Here is a 26,430-nt window from a genome sequence, read left to right on the forward strand (position 1 = left end):
CGTGTGTGTGCGTGTGTGTGAACAGTTAGTCTATAACCGTACAAAAAAAGTAGAGACCAGATACACCAATACAAATAAACTGATTTAATCTTTGCAGCACAGTTTCCAAAAGCATGTTCAACAAACATCATTGCTTCAAAACAGCCTTTTCGTGCTCCTTATCTTAAAATCCCAACACAACAAACTTCTCAAGGGCAAGAGTTACTGATAGAGCTTCCAATGGGTAATGAAGGTCAGTCCACGGGTTTATTTGTTGGTGGGTTGAGCAACAGCAAAGAACATCAAAGAGTTCCACACCGGCAGCCTCCTATTGGTCAGTCTTTGTGACCTGTTCTAAGCCAGAAGACACTAGCCTACCACCGGACAAAATGTTCATGTTGCGATATTTTGCAATCACATTGTGCCTTCACAGGAAGACAACCAGGAAGAGCTGGTATTCGGAAAGGAAACTGAATCAAGTTGTGATTTCAGAGCAAATCCAAGGACAGAGAAGAGAATATTCTAGGATACGTTGTGTTTGTTCTATATATTTTTTTATTATTAAATCATTGCTCAACTGTTATTCAAGCCGTTTGGGACAAAGACAAACAAACAAATGTCAAACCATCATTTTGGAATGAATGCAGAAAGGCAACACAATGGAAAATCGAATTTACAGTTTAAAAAGTGACCAAATAGTCCCATGGCGCTAAAATGCCAGAATCATAAAAAAAGGTAGCTTGATACTTTGTGTTAAGATTAATCAACATGTATAAAGGAATGACCAGATAGACCCCAACAGCCGCTTCACTTACTGACAACAATGAGGTGAACTTCAACTTGCAACGACAATAACAGAAACAACAACAACGTAAAGCTGCGAACAACATGAGGGAACATGGAAAGCTTTAAGTGTTCTGCCATCCCACCATGCACCACATCGTAGCGGCAAACCTACGACGCTAGCTAGCGCAGACAGACAGTCGGAAGTAGTAGATCGATGAATAACAACGACATTCAAAACCCTCGAACCAGGTGGATCTGGAATGTCATCCAATCAGATCAGACGATAAACGGTGAAGGGTGCAAAATAAACATAACATTTTCCAAAAGCACGTCCAACAACGCCGAAAGCCACCTTCAGCGCCTACATCATATGTGCATCTGCCATGCTTGTCAGTAGTTCTCGCACTGAAGTCAAACGTTGTGAGTAGTCGGGTACAAAAGACAAAGACATAGGGCATCAACACAGGGTGACACATTTCAAGCTGCCGTTCTGATAACAACCAAACAGATAAGATTACACTTTGATAAACCAGGGGCAGCTGGGAAAGAAACGAACCAAATCCAAAAATACAACACAGGGCCAAAATAAATAAATAGCACGTCTGCACTTCGGAGAAGCAGGGACGCCTCGTCGTCATACATACAGATGGTGGCTCAGCAGTGCGTGGTTATCACAAGGGGGAGTGGGGGGGGTGTGGCTTGGTAAGCGTGTTTCCCCCTGAAAAGCACTTGAGTGAGGAGAATGATGCGTCTGCAAAAGGCGTGTTTATCTGTGTGCGTGTGTGTGTGTGCGTGCGTGTGTGTCTTTCTGTGTGTCTGTGTATGTGTGTGTGTCTGAGTTTCTGTGTGGCATCAGTCGCATATAGAAAGGTTGAAGAAAGCTCAAGTTTTCGAGTGCAGGTGTCCACAGTGAATATTGTGGCGCGTCATGAAACGACAACCGCGTTTAAAAATGAAGAGAATGCTCTTCCGGCAGCCTCTACCTTTAAAACTTTTTGCCCCCTTTCAGAATGGTTTGATTTGACATTTTTAAAAAGAAAAATACAAAATCTATCTATACAATTATATCATTTGGTTAGGGGATTTTTTTTTGCGTATTCAAGTAAAAGTGTTTAAAGAGAAAAAAGCAAAAATACCAACATAAATAAGAGACCGAGGACATGTTTGCACGTTCTGCTTCCTGCATAGAAGCATCTGATGGGCTCCACCATGCTGTAGTCCCATCTTCACAGACCAGGATAAATAATATTTACAAATATATTCTTTTCTCTTTCCTTTACTTGCGTTTGCATCGCAACCTCTTTTAAAATCCTATTTCCGGTTAGCATATGTATTTTCTTTAGTCAACCAGTTGTTACGCAAGACAGGTAGCGGTTTACTCTCTTTTGCCTCCTCAAACGCTGTTGGAGTCACAGGAAGAAGGGGAAACAAGTAACCTGTGTGGTTGGATTGCTGCTATTGCACAAGTTAATAATTCTGTGTGAACAAAAATCTAAAGATATTTAAATATATATATATTTATACATATATATGTGTTTCAATTTAGGTAAGGGTGAGGTGAATGCAGTCACAATAAGTTAAGACTTTAGCGAGTGAAAACGCATTGTGTAACAATGCGTTAGGGTTGCGAAGGACTGGAAGTGAACCCCCCCTCCCCCCATATCTGGTGAAAACAGATCTCCCAGAGTGCACCACTGCAGCACTGGTGACATCCCCCCTCCCCCGCCAGGTTTGAGCAAGCAGGACCAGGGGGCTGGGGGGGGGGGGGGGGGGGGGGGGTCGAGGTTGCCAGTGTGTTTTTAAAGGGGAAGAAGAGTCGCCTGGGAATGGAACTGAGAGAGAGGGGCGGAGTAGAGGCTGGAGGGGGGGCTCAGTCCTGCAGGTAGCTCTCCTCCGACATCCAGCCCAGGCCGGGGGTCACGGTGGGCTGGTGCCGGGAGTACTTGAGCTGGAGGAGGTCGCCCACCTCGCCAATGGCTTTCAGAGCCTGTAGGGAAGACCACACAACAACCCGGTCAGCAGTCGACTTATAACGTTATGTTAACGTTAGTTTACACACACACACACACACACACACACACACACACACACACACACACACACACACACACACACACACACACACACACACACACACACACACACACACACACACACACACACACACACACACAGAGAGAGCGATAGAGAGAGAGATAGATAGACATTGAGGTGGAGGGCGGGGAGATTATAACATTATTAACGTTCATCCCATTGGACAGCCAGTATTTGATCATTGACCAATCAAAGTGAAGGAGGAGGACGGTACTACACTTGCATGTCCACCCCTGGACAAATTAACTCAGGACTCATCGGCCCTTAAAACATGAAAGATCCTGCACTCCTAGAACACAGCGGAGCACCTGGAACCAATTTAACCTCCTCTGCTGACCCCCCTCTCCTTTAGACGCACGCACGCACGCACGCACGCACGCACACACACACACACACACACACACACACACACACACACACACACACACACACACACACACACACACACACACACACACACACACACACACACACACACACACACACACACACACACACACACAGTTAAGGGGCGCCGATTCCCCTTGTGAATGGCGTATTAAAAAGCGGTGTTGACTCAGGCCCCGTGGCGCGATGGATGGAGGGCCTTTGAAGAGACGCACGAGCCCTCTGTCAGCCGGATAAATGGTGATGAACGCCGGGTGCGCCTGGCCTTCCAACTTGGGTGTGTGTGTGTGTGGGGGGGGGGGGGGGGGGTAACATCAGCTGCGTTTAGTGGCCAGCGCTGACAGACCCAAACCGACACAGATGGGAATGTGCACGTGTTGGCGCTACTATACACACACAGACACACTCACTCACTCACTCACTCACTCACTCACTCACGCACACACACACACTCACGGAGATCTGACAAACTTGACTAATGGTGAAGCCCCAGATCTACGGGTGCTGCGGAGGCGGCCGCCGGCCCAAACACATGGCCCCTCCAGGGCCTAAGCACCCCCCTCTGTCAGCGTCACCCCGGATTACAATCAGCTCCCACTGTCAACGGCGGCCGTGTGATCTCGCGGCTTTCCCTTAAACGCGTGCCAGGCAGCGTCGAGTCGTCGTGACCCACGGGTCTCACCATAAACGTTTCCAGTTCTCACTTTTTTTTTTTTTTACACACACACACACACACACACACACACACACACACACACACACACACACACACACACACACACACACACACACACACACACACACACACACACACACACACACACACACACACAGAGCGGTCTGACCAGTGGACCAGAGACCCCCCCCCCCCCCCCCGGACCCCCCGGACCCCTCGTACCACGTCCAGCGTCTCTCGGGTGTGGGCGGCCGACACGCAGAAGCGCGCCCGTGACTCGATGATGGGCGTGGCGGGGAAGCCCACCACCACCGTGCCGATGTTCCTCTTCAGCATCTCCCGGCCGAACGCCCTATAAACAACAACAACAACAAGGTGAGGTAAGGTACGGGAACTTTATTTGTACCCGGAGATAGATTTGGTTGCAGTTAAAAAGAGTAAGCTGCTTACACATATACAGACAACATTTAGGATATCGACTGAGACAGTGACAACAGTGCTCCAGACATGGAAACATGGATTAAATAACAACAACAACAACAACAATGTTCACAACCACGGTGAGACGCCGGCAGGTCTGGACACTCGTTTGCTATTTCAGTTTAATTTGACAGTTTGCCTGTCATGCTGCTATTATGCGTGTCCATGACGGCCCCCATTGCACTCCTCTGCTTCCCCAGTATGAACCCCCGCGTTGGGTTCAAGGTTTCTTCATTGTTAATCAGGGTTTTTCCGGCCTGTAAAGCCCTTTTAGACTGCAAGTGGGATTAACGGTTATACTAAGAATTGCCTGACCTTACACAGAGAAGCGGTCCCACCCAATCCTGGCAGACTTTGTGTTTATGAGGGGTGAGGGTTTGGGGTTGTTGCTCGGGCAACGAGGGTCAGGAGGGGTTAAGGGGTTAAGGTGTTAAGTGTTAAGGTTAGAGGAAGTGGTCTCTTCCTAGGGTTAGGGTTGATAGTCATGTTTAGGGGGTTAGGGTTTGGGTATGGGAATAGTGTTAGGGGCATAAGGTAGGGGCCATCTTTGTTAACTGGTAGAGAGTAAGGGGTCAGGGGTTAGAAGACGGACCCCATCTTTGCGGGCTGGTGGAGAGTAAGGGCTTAGGGATTAAGGGGTTAGAGGAAGCGGTCTTACCCTATCTTTGCGGGCATGTACAACATCATGGGAACCACCGGGGAGTCGTCGTTGCCGTAGATGATGAAGCCCATCTCTCGCAGTTTCCTGCGGAAGTAAGTGGTGTTCTCCGACAGCTGCCTCAACCGGTCAGCGCCTGAGGGAGGAGACAGACGGACAGGTGAGTCACGATGGACTGAATGTTGTCGGTTTTTAAGTCTGCTAGCCCGTACAACGCTGAAACTGAAATTATACATGAGCCTATAGGTAATGATAAAAGAGGGCTTTTCCTTCCAAAGAGATTAGAATTTATCCAACATGTTGAGGTGAATTATGCAAATTCCGTGACACAAAATAGAGAGAGAGCCGTAATTCGATAAAACAGATAAAAGGGAATTTCTTTACCCAAAATTGTGGGTTTATTTGGTTTAGTTGTCAGACTCTGGGCCATCAAAACACACACAAATCACTTCCTGTGATTTGTGGTTACACCGTGCCCATTGCTAAACTGGAAAAAGGCTCTGGTAGATAGCATCTTATCCAAGCAAACAAGCGTCTGGTACGGCACGCTGATGACTGGCCCAATCCTCGGGCTTCAAAGTGTTGGGAGACGCAACAACGTTGGACATGATATTTATCGTGATTTATTTCCCCGGGGCTCCTCTCTGATCTGAGTGATTACATGGAGAGGGGGGGGGGGACATAGTGGTTTCCCTTTGTACTGTTGTAGCATATTAGCATCTGTTATCCGCCTTTTCCACTGAAGAACGCTTAGCTTGTTATGACGTCCACACCTGTAACTCATACACGAATAAAAGCTTCCAACAACAGAAGGCGACCATCTTGTTACTTTAACAAACAAACTGAAACTTCGAAAAACAACAACACGCAAGCAAGGAGCTTCATCTCCCCCCCCCCCCCCCTCCTTCTCTTTTGGACTCGGAATGCGTCGGCGTCTGCGACTTCAAAAGGCGAGAGAGCGCTCAAAACAGCGCGGCTGCAACCAATCAGAAGTCACGCCACACGTCACTATTCCTCTTCCAAGAGGGGAGGGCCTGCTGAGTGTCCCGGTGCACGCAGCCCAAGGTCAGAGAGCCGTCTGGGGGGAGAAGGGGCCGCGGTGGAGGGGAGAACGGGCCGCGGTGGAGGGGACAACGGGCTACAGTGAGCGGCAGTAGCTCAGCAGGTAGAGTGGGATGGCCGGTAGCCGCAAGGTTGCTAGTTCGATCCCTGGAGTGTCGAGGTGTCCCTGAGCAAGGCACCTATCCGTAACTGCTGGCTGGCTGTCACCTTGCATGGTTGACTCCGCCGTCGGTGTGGGAATGGGTGAATTCAGGCAATATTGCAAAGCGCTTAGGAAAAAAGCGCTATAGAAAATGCAGTTAATTTACAATTGACTATTTACGATGGAGGGGAGCCGGAGGGCTGACGGGAAAGGGGGGGGGGGGGGGACAGGCGAACGAACAAAAGTGGTTTCGGTTCATTCTTCTGAGAAACGACCGTGTAATGGATCCGATGTCACTGTGACACTTGATTTGACACCTTGAGAACCGGTTCGTCCGCCTGGAGTCAGAGTGTGCATTTACAATGTCTCAAAAGGGTCCAACGAGACACGTTTTGGAAATTAAAGTAGTCTGAAACCGGTTTCAGGTGACAGGAGGACTGCAACACTGCGGTGATGCAACGATTGATGCACAATGGAGGCATCTCGACGCAGATAGATGTATCTGATCGATAGAAATCTACAAAGAGACCAAGACAGCTGATCTAGAGCAGCATCTATAGAGGCTATGGAGGGGGGAGAGAGAGGGGAGAGAGTGAGAGAGAGATCACAGGGGGCACGTTTGATCGCAGGTCTTCGGCATGGTGCCCCTTTGTAAACAGCTGTGCTACGCAAGATATACACAGTCCCCCTCACCCACACACACCACTGTCCCAAGCCAGACTTCTGTGTTCCATCCGTTTTTAAGCCGGATGATTCTTCTATTTATTTTCTGTCAATTTGCAGAAACGATCCTCCAATGCTTGGAATTGGAAAACCTTTGCACTTGGCAAGTTATATACAAATTGATTATAATAACTAAATGTTAACCATTGTTTAAATTTTATCTTCATATTTAGAGTGTGAGACGGATGGAAGTGGGCTGGTCCATGAGATATGAGAGTCATATCTGGGCTGAAACCCATACCAAATACCGCTCCTTTATTTACTGATTTTCTATACTGCCTTTGGCCTTTTGATAGCAGCTCGTATCAGCTGGCTGGGAATGAGAGATTACCATAGCAAGCAGAAAATGGTTATCACGTAGAAGTAGCCCGAGTACAAAGGTGGTAAAGCTAATACCCCAAATCTAAAATAAACAAATCGAATCACGAGAGTTCTCTGAAAACGTCAAAGGCATTCAATATGAGCGGTCACATAACGTGGAGCCGAGACGCGATCTCCACAAAGCTCTTGGATGCCCCCTTGTGGTCGACGCTTCAAGGTACCGTCAAGCCAGCAATGATGTCATACAAAATGCAGACGGATCATTTGACTTGTTCGTCATTTAGGTCCAAAGGGCAAGTTTCAAGATACATTTGTTGAATAAGCAAGCAGGGGTTAGGATTCCTGTTCATTTCAAAACCAGACTCTTTGGAATGGTAGCCACAAACCCCCTAACCACACTTGAATATCCTTCCCTTTCACATAGAGTGGGTGTAAAGATGGAGTATACATCTTATAGGCTTGACTTAGAGAGGGTACCAAAGACCCAAAGACACAGAACAAATAAAAGATGGCCAGAGCCTAGAAAGCTGTCCTCATGTCCTAAATATGTGATTACCGCAGTCATCTTGCCCAAGAAATCTGAGGCAGACAATACATGAGGGATGTGGTGGGGGCAGGAAATTAACACACACAGATTGTGTTCACCATAATAGTACACACACACACACACACACACACACACACACACACACACACACACACACACACACACACACACACACACACACACACACACACACACACACACACACACACACACACACACACACACACACACTTAATAATGAGCTCAAAGAAAAGAGAAAATATGTAAATGAGAAAATATGGGATCAATAGGCCCAAATTCTTTTTTTTTTTCTTCAATTTTGTAGCGTTCACTTCTTATACTGACATTCCTCATAGTCCTCATAGTTCTGGAATTTGCAGTAAGCAATAAGCGCTTTGATGTTATCCAAGCAAAGTCTCAATAGATTATAATTAATTCCATGGCTCTCCACACGTCCGTGTGCCAGCCCAACACAACGCCCTGAGCTACCTGGCAGGTTGTTTACCAAGCCAGGACAGGGCATTTAGAAGCGTGAAAGCCACAGCACAAGGGCGTGCTTTGGCTTTCACACACACACACACACACGCGCGCACACACACGCACACGCACGCTCCACCTACCCAGCGAGGTGCCGTCCTCCCCCATGATGGTGGTCATTGAGGTGATGATCTGCTGGGCGACCGGCGGGGGCATGGAGGTGGCGTAGACAGCGCTGTGGGAGTGGCTGCGCAGGTACTGGATCAGCTCCTGGGTTGGAGATAACACAACGTGTTTGTGCTTTGAGGTCATCGTGTGCTTTGAGGCCATCGTTAGATGTTAACCGTAGTTAGGTTAATAATCTGAAGTAATGGTTGGCTACTGAGGTCAACTAAGACCCTGGTTTGAAGAATAAACAGGAATATTCATTTTGTACAAATTGGCGACTGCAGTAAAAATGATTTCCCAGATACAGACAGAACATTTGGGGCATGGCTAAAGGTACACCTTGGCACTAGGTCTGTGCATGTGTATGTGCATGTGTGCCTCCATCTTTGATGATTTGATGGTGCAATAATGTGATTACTCGAGGACACTACGAATTTCTTTGGTATGTTGTCAACCAGGAACACCCCCGCTCCGGCTGTCACTTCCTCATCACATTGTCTCTTCACACCTTGAGTCATGGTGTTGTTCGGAAGGTGTGTGCGGGTTATTCTATAATTGCATGAGGTATCCGGTACACCAAAACAGGTTAGGCATACAAATGAGTATAATGCTCCTGGGTAGCTGTCAACTTCATTAAGTCATACAAATTAACCTCTTGAATCTTGAAGCAAAAACGTGTCCCATGGATTTCCTTCTTTTTTTTTTGCCCCTACATGAGATCATTGCATAAGATTCGAAAAGGGAGAAAAAAAAAAACAAGCATGTGATCGAGTCACAACTAAGTGCTGCTGATCATGTGAGACACACTTCCCCCAGGTTTACACTACGGGCGGAAGCACTCAGCCATGCATTACATAAAAAGGCCACCAACTCTCTGAGGCGGATTACCAACCACTACTTACAAAGCGCACTACTAACGATACCTCAGGTTTATCATCGATGGCCCTGTTATTTGTGTAAATTACATTGGTTTCGTTTTTGTTGGGATGACTACTTTGTGTTGTTACAGGTGCTGCTCGGTTTACCGTGCTTTTAGTACGACAGAATGTCTATAGATGTCATCCATTTGACGAAAGTCAGTTAGTGGACGCTTTAATCCGAGGTGACCTACTTAGTGAATTCAGATAAAGGTCATGAAGAACCCCCCCCTACCTGCTCCTTATTGACCTAAATTCAGCTCCTCAATGCCCTTAATTCAGATCTGAATTTACTTTCGGTGAATTCACTTTTACTGATTTTTATAATTTTTTTCCTTTCAGTGAATTCACTTTCACGAATCATTCAGATCATTCAGGCGCAGGTAGGGGGACCCCAGCTAGCCGTTACACCATCCCCCATCCCTCATCTGCCTTTCACTTGAAGTGAAAGTTAATCATGTTTTCAGAAGTTCTTAGCTTTACAATGCTTCTTATTTCATGTTTGTAGGTGCTCCAGAGGCTTAGATATTAAGGTTTATGTAGACGTTGACAATTCTTACTATTTTCTCAGAAAACCCTCACGAAATGAGGTTCTTTTGCCTAGAATAGCATAGGGTTTTAGCAGGCGTTCTCAGCAGGCGTTTTAGGAGTAAATGGGTTAAAGAGTTTCGGTTCCCTGTTCACACACCACTATCTCGCTGAACGCCCCCCAGCCTGCAACTGTCCGGGATTGCGTCATCATGTTTCCACAAGCAGAAGCGTGCGTGCGCGTGTGTGGCGGGTGTGTGGTGTGGGGGATGGGTGCGTCCCGCTCAGCCACACTCACCCTCTTGCCGCCGATGTAGCCGCCCGCGGCCCCGAAGCTCTTGGTGAACGTGCCCATCATGATGTCGACGTCATTGGGGTCCAGGCCAAAGTAGTCCACCACCCCCTTGCCATTGGGGCCCAGGGCCCCGATGCTGTGGGCCTCGTCCAGGTACAGGAAGGCCTTGTAGCGCTTCTTGAGCGCGATCACCTCCGGCAGTCGCACAATGGAGCCCTCCATGCTGCAGCCGCGAGGGGGGGGGGGGGGACAGCGAGTCAGGGTGTAAGTGATGATGGGGGGGGGGAAGGATACAGACTGTATCCATCTAGCGTACAATCTGTACGCTAGATGGATCCCCCTACCGGCCTACCCGGTGGACTGTACTGAGCGGTAGGCGGATCCATCCATCGATACACTTCAACACGTGACGCATCCGTAGGGTCGATGGTGGCAACGGGTTTGTTATTGCGAATCCAAAACACATCCGTTGTTAAAACCACTGCACCGCGGTTGACGTGGAGAGGAGGGCTAGCAAATGGCTTTTGTATACTCGGTTTTGTAGGGGTTGGGGATGTGTGTATTTCTGGCGCAAAACCTCATAGTCCATTAACCTCAGATCAGTCGAGTGTATTGACCGCTTGAAGCACTATTGACCTTTTGCAGCCATTGGCTCAATGGCTTAAAACACCTTGGTGTGTGTGTGTGTGCATGCGCATGTGTGTTACATTAAGGACCAGTCACGCCCTTGTGCTGTGGCTTTCACGCTTCTAAATGCCCTGTCCTGGCTTGGTAATAACCTGCCAGGTAGCTCAGGGCGTTGTGTTGGACTGGCACACGGACGTGTGGAGAGCAATGGAATGAATTATAATCTATTGAGACATTGCTGGGATAACGTCGAAGCGCTTATTGCTACACAGCAAATTCCAGAGGGAGGGAAATGCCTAGATGGCAGCCTTCGAGGACATGAGAGATCAGTATCAGAATAAGAAGCGACGGCTACAGAATCTAAGTAAAATTATTCAGGCCTAATAATCCCATATTTTCTCATTTCCACATCTTCTAATTTCTTTCAGATCATTTATTAAGATTCCCTTTTGTGTGTGTGTGTGTGTGTGTGTGTGTGTGTGTGTGTGTGTGTGTGTGTGTGTGTGTGTGTGTGTGTGTGTGTGTGTGTGTGTGTGTGTGTGTGTGTGTGTGTTCATTCTACGGTTTCTCGTTCAATGATCACCATAAACCAAACATATTAACCCTGGTCCTTAATCTTCAGGTTATGGTTTGTCATTCCCTTTAAGGCGAGACGGCAGGTGAATAGGATTTATTTTTGAACTTACAGATATCTTTATGAAACTTTACCGGTTGATTAGCCACATGATTAGAAGAAGAAAATGCATTGGAAGTTTTCTGTAATTGTATGTTAAGATATGCTAATTAGGCTATATCTAATAAAATATGCGCAAATATGCATACATTTTTAAACGAAGAATCGGACCATTGGAAAAAGCCAGGCTCAAAAAAAAAAAATCATGTTGTTACTATATTAAATAGAGAAATATTTACAAAGGGGATTATGGATATCTCCTTTCGTTATCCAGTTAATCAGAAAATACTGCCAATGCCTTAAAAAAATGTATTGCCGCCCTATTTTTATGCATAAAATGTCATGTAAATCAGGCCAAGAATGATATATCAACAAATCCCAAATAGCTGAGAATAAGATTCTAAAGTTTGGTGCATGTAGGTGCTACAGAAGTGGAGATTCCTTGCTTGGCGTGTGAGGAAAAACTCATTTTGAGAAAACGGCCTTTAAAGATTCTTATGGCAAAAGCTAACCAGGAAGCTTCAGAGCATACCACGTGATACATTCGAACCAATCGTCCTGTTGGAAATCGAGTCAAGCCAATCAGATATCAGTTTTATGTTGTGCAGCAGATCGAGTGCTTTCCAATGATACGGCGGCTGTAATTTGAAACAGTGCGTAATAAAGCAAACTTTTGGTGAATCTTCTGTAAAATTCAGAGGCGCAAGTTGACAAACCTAAATGTTTTGTTCTGACTTTTTTTTTTCTTTTGTGTGAAACATTACATGTTAATGGTGCAAAATAGCCCAAAATATCAAAATTGACCAGTGACTGAAAAATCGATGATTTTGCCTGCCGTGTCTCGCCTTAACATTGTGCCACTATGGGGCCCTTTCCGGGAAAATTCGCCAACCAGACAGAGTCATGCTTCTCATTGTCTTGGATCATCAGCGTATTATTTGAGGGTGTGTTGAGGGCGGGGCTGCACCTGTAAATGCCCTCAACCACGATGAGGAGCTTCTTCCAGGGTCGGTGTGTCCTGGGCTGGCCGTGAACGATGGCATCCCTCAGGAGCTTCTCAAGGCTCACCATGTCTGAAGAAACACACACACACACACACACACACACACACACACACACACACACACACACACACACACACACACACACACACACACACACACACACACACACACACACACACACACACACACACACACGTTAGCGGTGTTAAGCCAAGCCTTTGCCAGATGTCGACACGCCCGGATCCAGATGACTGACATGAGGATCATGACAGTGACTGCCCTTTCCGTCATTACTGTCGTCGCATCTGAGAGGTTTGTTTTGTTATCGTTTTCGGGTTCTCGTCCTGTTCTGCGTTTGAACTCAACACGTTATTTTAAATGTATTTTTTTTTTGGCTTTCCTTTTCTTAGTGAACAGTGAATCAAAAGTAAAGCTGGTTTTATATTATCATTTCATTACTTTCTCACGTATCACGATTCTGTTAACGGCCGTAATGCCTTCAAAGAGCGCGTTCAAGTCAAGGCCCACTTGTAAACGAACACGCCACTTTTCAGCTGGGTTTTCCCCTATATAAATAAAGTTTTGATTAATGGATTGAAATCATCCGAGTGACTCTATAGAGAGATGTCACCCTCTGCCCTCTGAAAGCCGATGCCCTCGCGGTTCTTTGTGGGACATCCCCCCCCCCCTGAGAGCCTCAAACACATCACACACCACCACCACCATCCCCCCCAACAGCCCATTTGGGTAGCATTCAAATCGGTACAACAGGTGAAACCACTTGCAGTCGGCACACCCTTGGTGTTCAGACGAGCTGTTTGCTTTCACAGAGCTCATCAAACATGTCAGGGATGCGTCAACAATGGTGTCTGTGAGGGCCTGGGAAACGCATTACTCTGCTGTGTTATCCAGTCGTGTTGAATTTAGAACACACCCTGTTGAGATAGACTATCTCCGGTGCCTGATATTCACTAATAAAACTTGAATGACCGACCTTGTCTCCTAATAGCACTCTGTTGTTGTTTGTTTTACTTGGGCCTTTTCTTTGGAGCGACTACTATTTTGTGACCCAATAGTGTGCTTCGATCATTATAATGTTTTGGGGTCAGACTACGATTTAAGAATTGGATGCGGCCTCTGTGGGCTTTGGGCTGGTGTGTACGCAGCATTGGGTTGAAAGCCCCCTACTTCGGACGGTTCAGGGCCCCTGACTCACTGTTGTGCTTGAAGACCCGGATGGTGGATCCCGAGAGACGAGCGCCAAGCACCAGGGAAGCATGGTTCAGCTCGTCACTGAGGATCAGACAGCCCTGGAAGGACACAAGCAGAACAACAGCGTCACGTTTGGGGTCTCAAAGTGCATGGGAGAAACCTTCGTGACCGGCCGACGACGGCAGGTACGAGGGGTTTCGTAAGGAGATATCGTTCGTGATCTAATCTATATTTCATATGAATGTCTGGAGCATGAACGTTGCAGAAACACAAAAGAGAGGCTAGACTGACCAGCCCTACATTTGATCCTTGATGGTGAATGTTTTATTGTGCGCCTTGATACAAAGCGCAAGGGAAACTGCATTTATAGTTTGATCATCCGTGACATTTGAGTTAAGCCGTCCGGTTTTTCCACTTTTGCGTAATGAAGTACATAAATCCATTTCCTCATTCAGATGAATATCTGAACAAAATGACTGGGATGAGGGTCAAAAAGATAAGGCTGACCGACTGAACATGACCTATTTCCTTTCTGTAAAGCACTCAACAATTTCTTTGTCGTTTTTCACGTTAACAGTTCGTAGCTAAAACTGTAACCGATATCTAAAGTTGTACGGGTGAACTTGTAACGGTGGTGTCTGAGACTCTCAGTGTTTCAAATGCAACATTCATGTCTCTTAAATTCACAGCTAAATCAAGCAACTTTTCTCCAGCACGCCCAACAGTAGTACCTCAATATGCACAAACTGATAAAGTAAAAATGCCAGAATTGAATCGTAAAAAATTATTTTTCATACAGGATTTTTTCACACGGGAAAGATCCAGTCAAATACAAGTTCAAACAAGCGCACAGACAAACATACACGCTTGTGTCGACTGTCACCGGGTGGAAACTTGTCAAAACCAACAACAAGTCCAAGTCTCCTGTCAGAATGACTGGAGAGGCAATAAAGACAATAAAACCGTTCCACCAACAGGCCTCTACTATTTGAAAAGACCTGAAATATGAAAAAATAAAAAAATAAAAAAAGAGTCCCAGGCACAATCACCGAAACCTTATGCAACCGTCTTCTGATATTTCACACTGAACATTTTTCCCACCGGCGCACACCTTTTCCGTTGTGCTATGGACGCCCTGGGCGGTTGGGTCAAAGCCGGTTATTATGTTGTGGAGTAAGATAGGGAGTCAGGGGGAGAAGTGACAGGCGCACTGAGGAATGTATATCCCTATCAGCTGACCTGGACTGGAGAACAACCCTCCTCCTGTCCCAGGTTCTGCCTCAGCGTTCTGAGTAGTCCCTCCATGTCTCCCTCTCTTTAGGACGACGGACCGACGGACCGACGGACCGACGGACGGGGGCTCTCTCTCTATTACTATGTGTGTGTTTGTCTATCTTTCTCTAAGACTGTGGGTCTCTGTTTCTTTGACTCTGTGTGTGTCTCTGACTCTGTTTCTCTCCCTCCATTTCTCTCTCTCTCTCTCCCTCCATTTCTCTCTCTCTCTCTCTCTCTCTCTCTCTCTCTCTCTCTCCTCTCTCTCTCCTCCCCCCCCCCCCCCCCCCCCCTCTCCGGATGACTCTCTAACCCTCCCTTTCTATACGTCTCTCACTTTCCCTTCTTGGTGTCTCTCGCTCCAGGATTCTCTCCATGTCTCTCTCTTTACCCCTCTGTTTGCCACAATTTGTCTCCTCTCTCTCTGTTTCCATCTATTATATCTCCCCATGTCTTTCTCTATATACATTTCTCTCCATCTCTCCCTCAAACTCTCTACTTCCTGTTTAAACACTGATACGGGGAGAAAGAGGAAGCAGCAGGGGTCATGGTTGATGCAGAGTAGCTGGGGAAAGTCACTTCCCACACACACACACACACACACACACACACACACACACACACACACACACACACACACACACACACACACACACACACACACACACACACACACACACACACACACACACACACACACACACACCCCTCAGTGTTTTCAGAACAGCGAGTGGGAAGTGTTGGTGTTTTGGAACAGCCTGAACTCTGCAGGACTGGAGGTGTATCTCAAAAACAAACATGTTTTTGGCTGTTTTTCTGTTAGTGCCACAGGACGTGAGCTAATGGTTTTGTATGACATTAACTCAACAGGATTGTCAAGATAAAGACAAAGAGACAAAACCAAAGAGAAAGAAAAATGTTTACGTTAAATTGTCAATTGTTGTACGATAATGGTCACCTACATTTATAAACATAAAGTAACATCGATTTTACCCTCACAGTAGCAACCGTGAGGGAATATTCTCAGATAGCGACCCAGGCCGAAAGAAATGCAATACAAGGACAAAAATGCCACGCAGCCAAGAGGAAGGAACCTTTTCCGTACCTTTCCAGCAAGTGCAGGAATGTTCATGGAATTGGTGGCGAAGCCCATGCCAAAGGTCAGCGCAGACTCCACGCCCAGGAACCGGGCCACCAGTTCCTCCATCTCCTGATGGATATCCAGGTTCCCTGTGAGGAGGACAGCGGGGACAATAGTTCAGCTAGCCGCGCGCCGCAACACTTAGTCACTGGGTACAGCTCCTGTGCGCTGCCAGGAACGCCATCTATGTGGCATTTGGTGACACAATGACACATTTCCTCTTCAAAGACACCCCATGAAAATGCTTCACCGTTGAGCCCATTTCCACCGTCATGTCTTTAACCTGTTCAACATTGAATAGCGAAAAACAAAGGAAAACATATCTGGTTTATTTTGCCTTTTTGGATCCTAACGAAATGACACATTTTTGTTTTGTATTTTTGAATTTATGGAAAAAGGGGCTGGCTTAACTTTCAACCAATAATACCACACCTTTCCTCTCCCCTGCAACGGACCCAGCTGGCGAAACATATTAATTTGCCGCTATCCAATCACTCCTCCCCGGAGGATCAAACCCTATCCCCCTTGTGTTTTGCTCTGTGCTAATTAACCTGCCTGTTAGTGCATGGAAGCACGTCAGACTAAAGTGAATAACTTTTAAAAGCCCTTTCTCATCGGCCATAAGCATGAGTTCACTGATGTCGAGATAGGGCTTAGTACAGCACTTAGTAAAGTTGCGATTCTTTATTCTTATTTTTTGTAACGATCTGAGGAACTCCGATGTTGTCCATCAGCACCAAAACTCTTGGAGGAGGAACTCTGTTCCTTTCTTCAGTGCGTCAATAGGATTCACACATGTTTGTTTTTGATTTGCGAAAGTAAAACAAAAGATGGATCGGTATTATTTTCATTTAGACGTTCGAAGTCGCTCATTTTCAGCTACTTTCAAAGCCAGCGTATTTCACAGCGCTTATCGTTTGGAGATAAGAGGCGGAAGCTGCTTTTTCAAAATAAGAGTGGCTTAAGGCTTACTTCATGGCACACTAAAATGTCCTATAAACACTTATTGGATGTTAGTGACGGGGATCGAAAACCTGTATATCCAATTTATAATGCTCAACCTCAAAGTCTATGAAAGCCAAAAACGTTAACATCCATTCAGATTAAATAACGCGCAAGAAATTGTCTGTGTGTGTGTTTTTGTGTGTGTGTGTTGTGTGTGTGTTGCTTCTCTATCTCCCTTACCCATCTCACAGCGGGTGCCGCAGACCCCGGATCCGTACTTTTCAGTCACTTGGATGGCTGCGTCAGCACACTGGCCCACGTTCTCAGCAAAGCCCAGGTAGTTGTAGGAGCCCATGTTGATCACGTCCCTCATGATCTTACCCGTGTTCCTGGGTGGGAGAGGGAGAGAGAGAGCGGAAAAAGAACATAAACACACTAAAGTGTCGTCCTTTAATGTATGCGTTTATCAATTCTCGCTTGTTTTGAAAACATGTCTTAGTCCTACTAAACAAATATGTTATTACTTATTTAATACTCATATGAAACAAATATAGGGTTATAAAGGTAATTTATATGTTTGGAATTATAAAAAGTACATCCAATTCGTTTTGACCTTTGATAGTCCGTATTCTGAATTAAAAAAACATCTAGTTTAATAACACTGCTGCCATGTTATTGTCATCATTAACATAATGTTATCACTAACAGGTCAGCCATTTAAATCGATGCATTGCTCTGGCTGGTTAAACTTCACCGAGGCCCAAGGACACACCTTAGGTTGACTCACACACACATTAAAGAGACATTTTCAAACCAATCCAATTAAATAATTGAAGAAGTAAACAGAGAACCGATTTGGTTTGGGCAAGGCACATTTGGCCGGTCAGTCTGAATAATAAAACATATACTTCAAAGACAAAAAAACACATGACACACACTCATAAGAGCAGATAGAGATGTGGTTATGAGTTGTCAGATGGCCTTCACGGAGACATTTCATTATGCTCACCAGTACCAGGGGTCAACATCCCTGAACACGACCATAAAGTTGAGATAGTGACCAGATATGCAAACTACACTCGTCCCGCACACACAGAGTCATCCGCGCACGCCCATTAGAGGAAGCATGACGACAGATGACATGGACAACATAGGGAAAGCTTGTCAAGTGTGTTGATACACAAGGTGGGATCGAACCAAAGTACAAGTGTGCGCACATCAATGACACATAAATGAACTTCTACACATATGTATAGACGCACATACAGTCACATGTAAGCCTAGATACCGGTACACACACACACACACATATTCGCACAAACACATGCACATGAAAAGCTCGTACAACAAGCATATCATACCCAAGCCACACATAAATACACACACTAACACACACTCGTCCAAATATGCACACACTCTTGGCCTACATGCAACCGGGCAGTTCTCTTTGCACAAGGCAGCGGCAGGCGCACACCGGGACCGGGACACTCACTGGAAGGTCCTGTTGTAGTCGTGGGAGACCTGCTCCACAATGTCCATCTTGGACCCGGGGACGCCGCAGAGGGGCCGGTTCCAGTTGTCCCGGATCCGCGTGTACAGGTTCCTCGTGTAGAAGTTCTCAAAGTCCTGGTACAGGGGAACGAAGTCCTACGAGACCACACAGCGGACCGGAGGAAGAGAGAGAGGCGGGAGATAAGCAAGAGAATGTACGAATAACAAAAACAATAGGGGATGCATACCCTAACAATACATTGGAAACACTGCGTGAGACTGATACGAGGCCACACAAAAGATACGGTTTATCTCTGAGGACACGCAAGGTTCCCCAGCAGTGTGCTGATCTCCCATAAGGGGAGGGTACGATATCTCCGAACAACGCGGAACACGACTCTTGAGGGATGTTTTTCTCCCGGCATTCGCCCTGATGTTGTCTGCATGATCAGATGGTCTAATCCGCGGTTAGTTTGAGCTCGCTCGCTTCTCTCGTCATCTGACGGTTTAAGTGCATCTATTACCATTGAGGTTTTGAAGATTGTACTTAGAAATCAAAAGGATCTAGGGATGAACATTGCAAATTTGCCTAACCTACAAATACTACAACGCAATGAGTCATCAGACACATTTTATAATGTTTCTATATTAATGCATGGATAAAAAATACCAAGTCATACAGCAGACACGTTGATTTTGCTATTTTTTGCCAAGTATAGCTTGACTTGCTAAGTTAAAAAGTATAAGCATGTATGTGCCACGACACTGCTGAAGGGTGCCTAATGGTTGCACTGCAGACATGGGCTATCGAACCCAGTACCTTTATTCTACAACACAACACCCTGACCACAGGCGATCTCTAGAGCGACCGTACCTTCTGCTCGTCTCTCTCGCGCGCCACGCTGCACTTCTCGATGTTCCAGTGGCGCATGAAGTCGCGCAGGTATCCGAAGATGGTGAGGATGCCATAGCCCATGTAGGTGAGCACGGCCACCAGCAGGGGGGTCTCCTCATAGGATTCAACGAAGGGCTTGTTGTACAGGCTGGGGTTCCGCACCACATTGTGGTTCTGGGGGAGCACAGGGAAAGAGGAAAAACTAAATTAAACGTCCTCAAAATTTTACTTTTTGTTTGCATTCCCCGATATCCGCGCACCCACTCCCCATCAGTCAGCGCTCGAGTTAAAGCTCAATATAGTTAAAGCACAATTTCATTCAAATAAAACGAGATATTTCACCTGAAATACCCCAGGGCAGAAATAAGTAATGGGCTACACACACTTATTATATATAAATCAATGGCTGCCTGCGGAGAGGTCGTTCATTAACCCTCCTAGGTGTCTCGGATTACTTAAACAAAAACAAAGCGGGGGAGATCAGAAAAACCCTGTCAACGCAAGGCAGAGGTCTCTTAAGACAACAATAGCGTCTGTGTGCCTTGGGCCATCCTCACAGCAGCCTCTGGTTTCCCCCTTTAGGGCCTCATGGCTTATCAGTCCTTGCAATCAGTTAACTTATTAAAACCCACCACAGCGCCTCTGACCACGTTTTATACGTGACAAAGGACAGAAGGTCCTGTAACTCCTTGTCACTAATTAGGAATGAAGGCAATGAGGGAAAGAACTCCACACAGAGCCACAATACACTACATGCTGCTGTATAGGGCGTCGGTTAAATTGCTGCTTTTATTGTTTTAGAAGCTGGTTACAAGGCACAATACACAATATACTTTATATTTTTGTAATTGGAGACCAGAGCCATGCCCGCTCGCTTGGTGGCGAATCTGGCGATACAGCAGTCATGAGGTCAGGGAGGGCTGAAGTACGTTTACGAACCAGCATTACTGTTATAGGTTCCCATGAGCAAATTTAGAGCATAGTCAGGAGAGTGGTGTGATTCTGACACGTAGGCCCATCACACCTGGTCTCCAACTTAAAAATATATCTGGGGCTTAGCAACCAAACAAACCACAGCAAGACTGTGAGCTCTCCTCCTGATTCTATGCTAATCAAATGAGGTCTGTTGTTATACAGCTCCGCTGCCTCACGGCTCAGCAAACCCCATAGCATGTGACAAGTCCCATGCTTACTGGCAAATATCTCAGGGAAGGCAAAGAGGAGAACAGTGCTCCCTCAACTCGTCGAGTGCGTGCGTGTGTGTGTTTAATGCTGGTCGGGCAGGTTACTCCCTTTCCATACGAGTGCGTTCAAGACCAACACCGGGAACAAACAGAACGGGCCTGCCTAGTGTTTTGTGTACCAACACTAGTTTAAAAAAAAAAAAAAAAACCTTGCCTGCCCTGAGCACAAAGTCCCTTTCACTCCCAAGCACAAACACTTGCTGGAAAAATAACGGAAACATCGCAAGGCTTTAGAAAAACCCGGCTATAGGAAGACAGCGCTGGCACTGAAGTTGTGTTCAGTAAACGAAAGTGTGTGGCAACTGTTGCCAAGACTGACCTTACAAAGGCTGCATCATGCAAGCAGGCCCGACTGGGAGAGGGGACACCACAGGCATTGTCGTGTTTGTGGTGTGGTGTGGTGTGGCGTGTAACAGATTCTTAAAAGAGCGAGGAAGCAAACAAGCGTTACGTGAATATGTATGTTAAAGAGTTGTGTGTAAGTTGAGTAATGCATGTCATAAAGAGGAACTATTGGCTGGTATACAGTACACTCAATGTACAGCACATTTCTGTTGGGGACAACTCTGATAAAGGGCTCTTGGATTAGGAAGCAGGAACAAAAAGCAATGTGTGCCGGAGATTAAAATTCAGCCCAACTGTGCAAACCATCCACCATATTTCCAGTGTACTTCATTTCACATCAGGCATTTAAGCTGCATGGATAAACGTAAAAATTCTAATGTGTACTGCAAGTAATGATCCAAATATTTACCTCAGATCTAGAGGCCTCTCCCTTTAACTGAAGTTTTTTCAAGGAATTTTGACACTCCTTTTCAATAAAAATAGTCCAAAATGATTCAATAACGGCGTGTTAAGCTAAAGCAGGGTAGTATGCAAGGGGAGATATCTCCACGAACCAGAGGGAAATACCGGAAGAATCCTGGAAGCTGCTTTAGATACGGGCCTGCCATATCTAAGGGGCCAGGCTTTTTTATAGGTAAGAAAACCACAACAAAGTGAGCCTCTACGATGGGAACGGACTATTATTGCGCAGTTGTAAAAGCTGTGTTTTGCACAAGCCCGTCCTTTTATACATTTTGCGAGCTGTAAGTCCATAACAGGAAGTCTTCATTCCACCTTGATGGATTTACAAGCCCTACATCCTTGATGGATCTGTACTTGTAGGTGATATGCTGAGGAGATATGAAGTAGATACACTTGGTTCCTCTCATAAAACAAGTTGCCAAGCATCTAGTGTTTCAGTGTGCCTTAACCTGTATTACACACACACACACACACACACACACACACACACACACACACACACACACACACACACACACACACACACACACACACACACACACACACACACACACACACACACACACACACACACACACACACTTCTTTCATTTCAACTTCTCAGTGTCTATTAAACAAAATAAAATAAGGTCAGCATTTTATAATTTTTGAACAAGAACTGGAATGTGTCTGTACATAAGATAAGCGAGATTTATTTTGAAGATCACTGATCAAGAAAATCAAATTATGAAAAACATCGCCAGGATATTCTGTGTGTTTTGAAAATACATTTCAACAATGACAATATCCACTGATGGGGGCATGTATTATATTATCGATAGCACAGTATCTTTCCCTGTATATAATAGGATTCACCACCACGCCCTAGACATGCATTAGGTGAAATTACAGCTTTACAACTCAAGACCTGCCTCCAACTCGCTGACAATAGTCGGGAAGAATGACTCATAATCATGGATCTAAATGGCTCCACAGAAAGAAAACATGGAACCAATTATACAATACCACAATTTATCAAGTTCAACAGAAATCCAGCTTCCCGACATTGACAAACTGGAATCTAGAATGGAATCTGCCAAATCGTGAACTTGACAACATCAACTTAATGCGCAAGAGTGGTTCTGATATGACACACAACATTCAACATTCTTGTGAGGCAATCGGATTTCAGAATTTTGTAAGTTAGGATCAACTTATGTTTTCAACTTGTATCACTTTTGACAGAAACTCTTTGCTAAACGCAGCATCATGGTATCACAATATGATGACAAACATTCATTTTTCCAAGTTGACAGTTCCATCTAGATCTAGGCCTACAATCATAGGAAAAAGCATGCAAGGCAGCATGAATGGGTCAACCCCACACACCAACCCAAAACCCAACTCTGTTGCCATATATTCCCGTTTACCGTGGGGGCCACACCCAGCTCAGACTGAAGACATTCTTCCCCAGAGAATAAAGTGGGAACAACCCCCCTCCCCTTCTCCCAGGCGACAGAGACGCCTCCTCCAGTTACATTGTACAACGGGGTACTAGTATTCTTCATACTGGTGCCAATGTAAACAGAGACACTCTCCGCAGTCACACACACACACACGTACAAATACACGTACACGCGTACACACACACACACACACACACACACACACACACACACACACACACACACACACACACACACACACACACACACACACACACTAACAACAAGGGGTAAGGTTACAAAGACCTCAACACTGCAATCACACTGAATGAGCAACTATGCACCTGTAGTTTGGGTAGTCTGTAGCTAAGAAACCGAAACGACGGGACTGGGAAACAAATAAAAACGCTTCTCGTCAGCTTCCAAGTTGACAGACTGAGGAATGATTGAACTCTATATCTCGTTACATATGTTTAACTTAATCCTGCCATAATAGTATGGGCAGTAATGTAAGCGAATAGCCAATGATCATGACAAAGGAAAAAAACACTAAAATAAGTACAAAAAATATAGATTGATCTTTAATTTGCAGTAGTTTGTGATAAGTTTTAACTACCCCGACCCAACGTAACTGTTGTTATGTATGAAGACTCAGAGCCCCAGGGCATAGCGATATTCACACCGTTAACACCGACCCACAGACCGTCAAAACAAGCAGGCAACGACGTGAACGTATCGATCTCTACAGACAAAATGAGGATGAAAACACCTTGTTCCTCCCTAGTTAGCGGTTTAATATCCAACAGAGGATGGCTGGGCCTCACCTTTTCCCTCGGGCGGCGGTACTTTTGCGGCTGCTGAAACAGGCAGTGGTTCTTCACGAAGCCATTTTTACCCGATTTCTTGTCCTTTGAGCTCCGTTGGCAGGCGTCTCCATTCAGCAGCTTATTGCTGGAACTTTCTGTCATGTTCAGGCGGTAGCAGAAGGCGCCCGGCAACTGGAAAACGGAGGTATCTTCACTCGTGTGTGGCCGTGAAGTCATGTATGTGCCGAGGGGAGGGGGGGAGAAGAGACGACAAGACGCCCACTCTGCACTATGCAACACGAGATTGCCGGAAACTCCCGCCCCTACCGCTGTACATCGGCCAATGACGCCGCGGCAGACGTCACCCACTCTTCTATATGGGGGGGATGGTCCTAAAAGCACCGGGTCCACCTTATGGAAATGTCCTATAATAACCTCATCATGGGAAATAGGGAGAGTCAAGCATTGATACGTAGGCCTTGCCGCTTTTTTTTTTTTTCAAAGACATATCTCACCTGAATGGTGTTGGGCCAATGGAAGTGTTCAGCCCTCTGTCAGATTACATTGTACGTTGTTTGGGTAGCCGGTTACCTTGGCATCACCTGTTTATTACATTATTATGTCAGACTCAGACACAAGTCGTCACACACGCTTCCTTGTAATGAAAATATTTTATGAAAAACAAATGATCACAGCTTTGGTTCCTATAGTCTTGATTGCGGATTTCGTTGAATTTGTATTCTAACAGAGTTGTTAGTTTGTAAATTTAGTGAGTGAGGTAGTTACTTCGTGTCATTGTTTATGTTAGAAACCGCACCGTGGTTGCGTATCTTGACGTCATTATTTTCTTATCAAGAGATAATGACATATCTTAATTTACATGTAGCAGAATAGTCCTACATCCGAAACGTTATGTATGACCTGCATTCGATTTGAAATGTTACTTACGCATTGTACTGTATCATATCTAAATGTACATTGCAACCATGTAAAACAAACTGGGTTGGTTTTATTATCCTGCATTCAAATGTGCTGACATTTGGGCAACATTTCACTGAGGAATTACTTATTTGCCTGGGATGCACTTTTCGTGTCAACCTGCTAGGCGTCCCTGTTGAGCCACGTATTTCAAAAAAACACTTTCTATCAGACCATTAGACTTAAAATCATGTTACATTAATGTTCTTAAATTGTAATTTCATTTGTCAAGATAGTATGTTTTTATGTGAACATTTTTTCTGTATAATTAAATTGACCACTTTGATAAAGATGATGGAAGAAGGAAGATCTTGCTCAAGTAGGCTACAATCAGCTTGCAACTGCTGTGAGAGTGGAAAAGGAGAATATCCAATCCTAATATGATCTAAATACAGGCTAACGAACAGACAGTGCTCTCATTGACATTGGGACAAGGTATAAGCTGCTTTGGGACATTATTGGTTAAGATGGAGACAGTAAGAAAGAAAAAAAACGTAATTCAGATTCATATTCATATTACTGAATGTATCAACAGGTCTGTCGAAAGGTCTGTCAAAATTGTCAAAAATGTAAGTAATTAAAAAAAGAACATTACAGTACAAAAAATAAAAGAATATTGAAAAATAATTGATTAATTTCACACAAAGATGCAGGCCTACGCCAAATCCAACATCTAATAGTACATTAAGTGGCTCTAAAAATGCATTAGATTAAAACTGTTAAATTGTGCATTGTATATATAAAGTAGGTGAATAGCCTAACATATGCTTAACTTCCAGAGTAATGAATTGTAAGGAGTAGATTAAATAAAGTGATAGCAATTCAATATATGTATATTTATCATTTCTAAGCAAACCACAGTGAAAGTGTAATTTGTGCCTTGGTTTAGTTTTCATTTAATCACAAACACATTCAAACATTTTTGTTAGAGTCATAGCATACTTTACACACTAAACAACAACGGAAATGGGCTAGGCCCAGTGGTTTATGGTTTTGTAATGTTGCTCGACAAAAATATATGAACACCAAAATCCAATCAGTGTGGATACACCATATCAATGCAAAACACAAATGCAATAATTATAATTCACACCCCTGCAAAGTTTGTGTGCCATAGTGTCTGCCATTTACAGACATTTTCATTCAAATTAAGTCATGATTTCCTATTCACACAAGATGGATTCCCGCTCTCGGTTTCAATTCCCCTGCTTCGATGTTATCTAATGCAATCATCAGTAGAATCAATCTCTCCCTCCTATCTGCTAGACAGCCTATTAGGAGCCGGCGCTGCCAACCAGGAAATCTTGGCCAGCAAGTCATTTTTCATACTTCACTAGCCTCCTCCAACCTCTGAATGTTTTAGATAACAAATGGCGAAGCAAATGGCTCACAAGTAACTGTGTGAATGAGTATGAATGGCCATGTCGATGCCTATTAGAATTCCAGTCATGAATTGAGGTGAGGTGGTTGCAAATGATGCATCTCTCAATTGGCCACTCCGAGAAATGAATAATATTGGATATAAACACCCTGGACACAGGGTGTTTATATCCAAACAAATTATTGCTGCACCAATCAAAGAATTCCATTTTAACCTTAAATATCAAGGAAAATATAGATGCATATAGAAGGAAATGAAGATATATACAAGCTTTCGTAGCTTATAGTTTT

The 26,430-nt window shown here is 45.1% G+C and overlaps 1 protein-coding gene and 1 long non-coding RNA gene across 3 annotated transcripts; both read right to left on the reverse strand.

Annotated features, from left to right (window-relative positions):
• Window positions 1-69: 69 nt before the first annotated feature.
• On the reverse strand, window positions 70-24,053 carry sptlc2b (serine palmitoyltransferase, long chain base subunit 2b). The gene is made up of 12 exons (XM_060041828.1): window positions 23,800-24,053; window positions 19,480-19,674; window positions 18,607-18,761; window positions 17,355-17,503; window positions 16,134-16,258; window positions 13,761-13,854; window positions 12,508-12,613; window positions 10,244-10,463; window positions 8,476-8,602; window positions 5,061-5,196; window positions 4,145-4,274; window positions 70-2,752 (listed from the first exon to the last, which is right to left on the reverse strand). Exons 1-12 carry the CDS (start codon window positions 24,016-24,018, stop codon window positions 2,636-2,638), a joined length of 1,773 nt encoding a protein of 590 aa, XP_059897811.1. The 5' UTR covers window positions 24,019-24,053; the 3' UTR covers window positions 70-2,635.
• LOC132449933 (uncharacterized) lies at window positions 2,812-4,125 on the reverse strand. 2 transcript variants are annotated; one of them, XR_009523705.1, is made up of 2 exons: window positions 3,304-4,125; window positions 2,812-3,205 (listed from the first exon to the last, which is right to left on the reverse strand). It is a non-coding gene; the product is annotated as an uncharacterized LOC132449933 (long non-coding RNA). The 2 variants fall into 2 exon arrangements; XR_009523704.1 differs by having other exon boundaries at window positions 3,300-4,125.
• Window positions 24,054-26,430: the final 2,377 nt, after the last annotated feature.

The sequence above is a fragment of the Gadus macrocephalus genome, chromosome 21, assembly GCF_031168955.1.
Source record: "Gadus macrocephalus chromosome 21, ASM3116895v1".
Taxonomy (NCBI): domain Eukaryota; kingdom Metazoa; phylum Chordata; class Actinopteri; order Gadiformes; family Gadidae; genus Gadus; species Gadus macrocephalus.

What these genes read in the sequence shown, in the direction of transcription:
- sptlc2b (XM_060041828.1), bottom strand. Translation starts at nt 24,018, where the DNA reads ATGACTTCACGGCCACACACGAGTGAAGATACCTCCGTTTTCCAGTTG. An exon ending in ACCGCCGCCCGAGGGAAAAG is followed by an intron (nt 19,675 to 23,799) that starts GTGAGGCCCAGC and finishes GTGCTCCCCCAG; the next exon opens with AACCACAATGTGGTGCGGAA. An exon ending in GCTACATCGGCGGCAAGAGG is followed by an intron (nt 8,603 to 10,243) that starts GTGAGTGTGGCT and finishes TCTCCAACCCAG; the next exon opens with GAGCTGATCCAGTACCTGCG.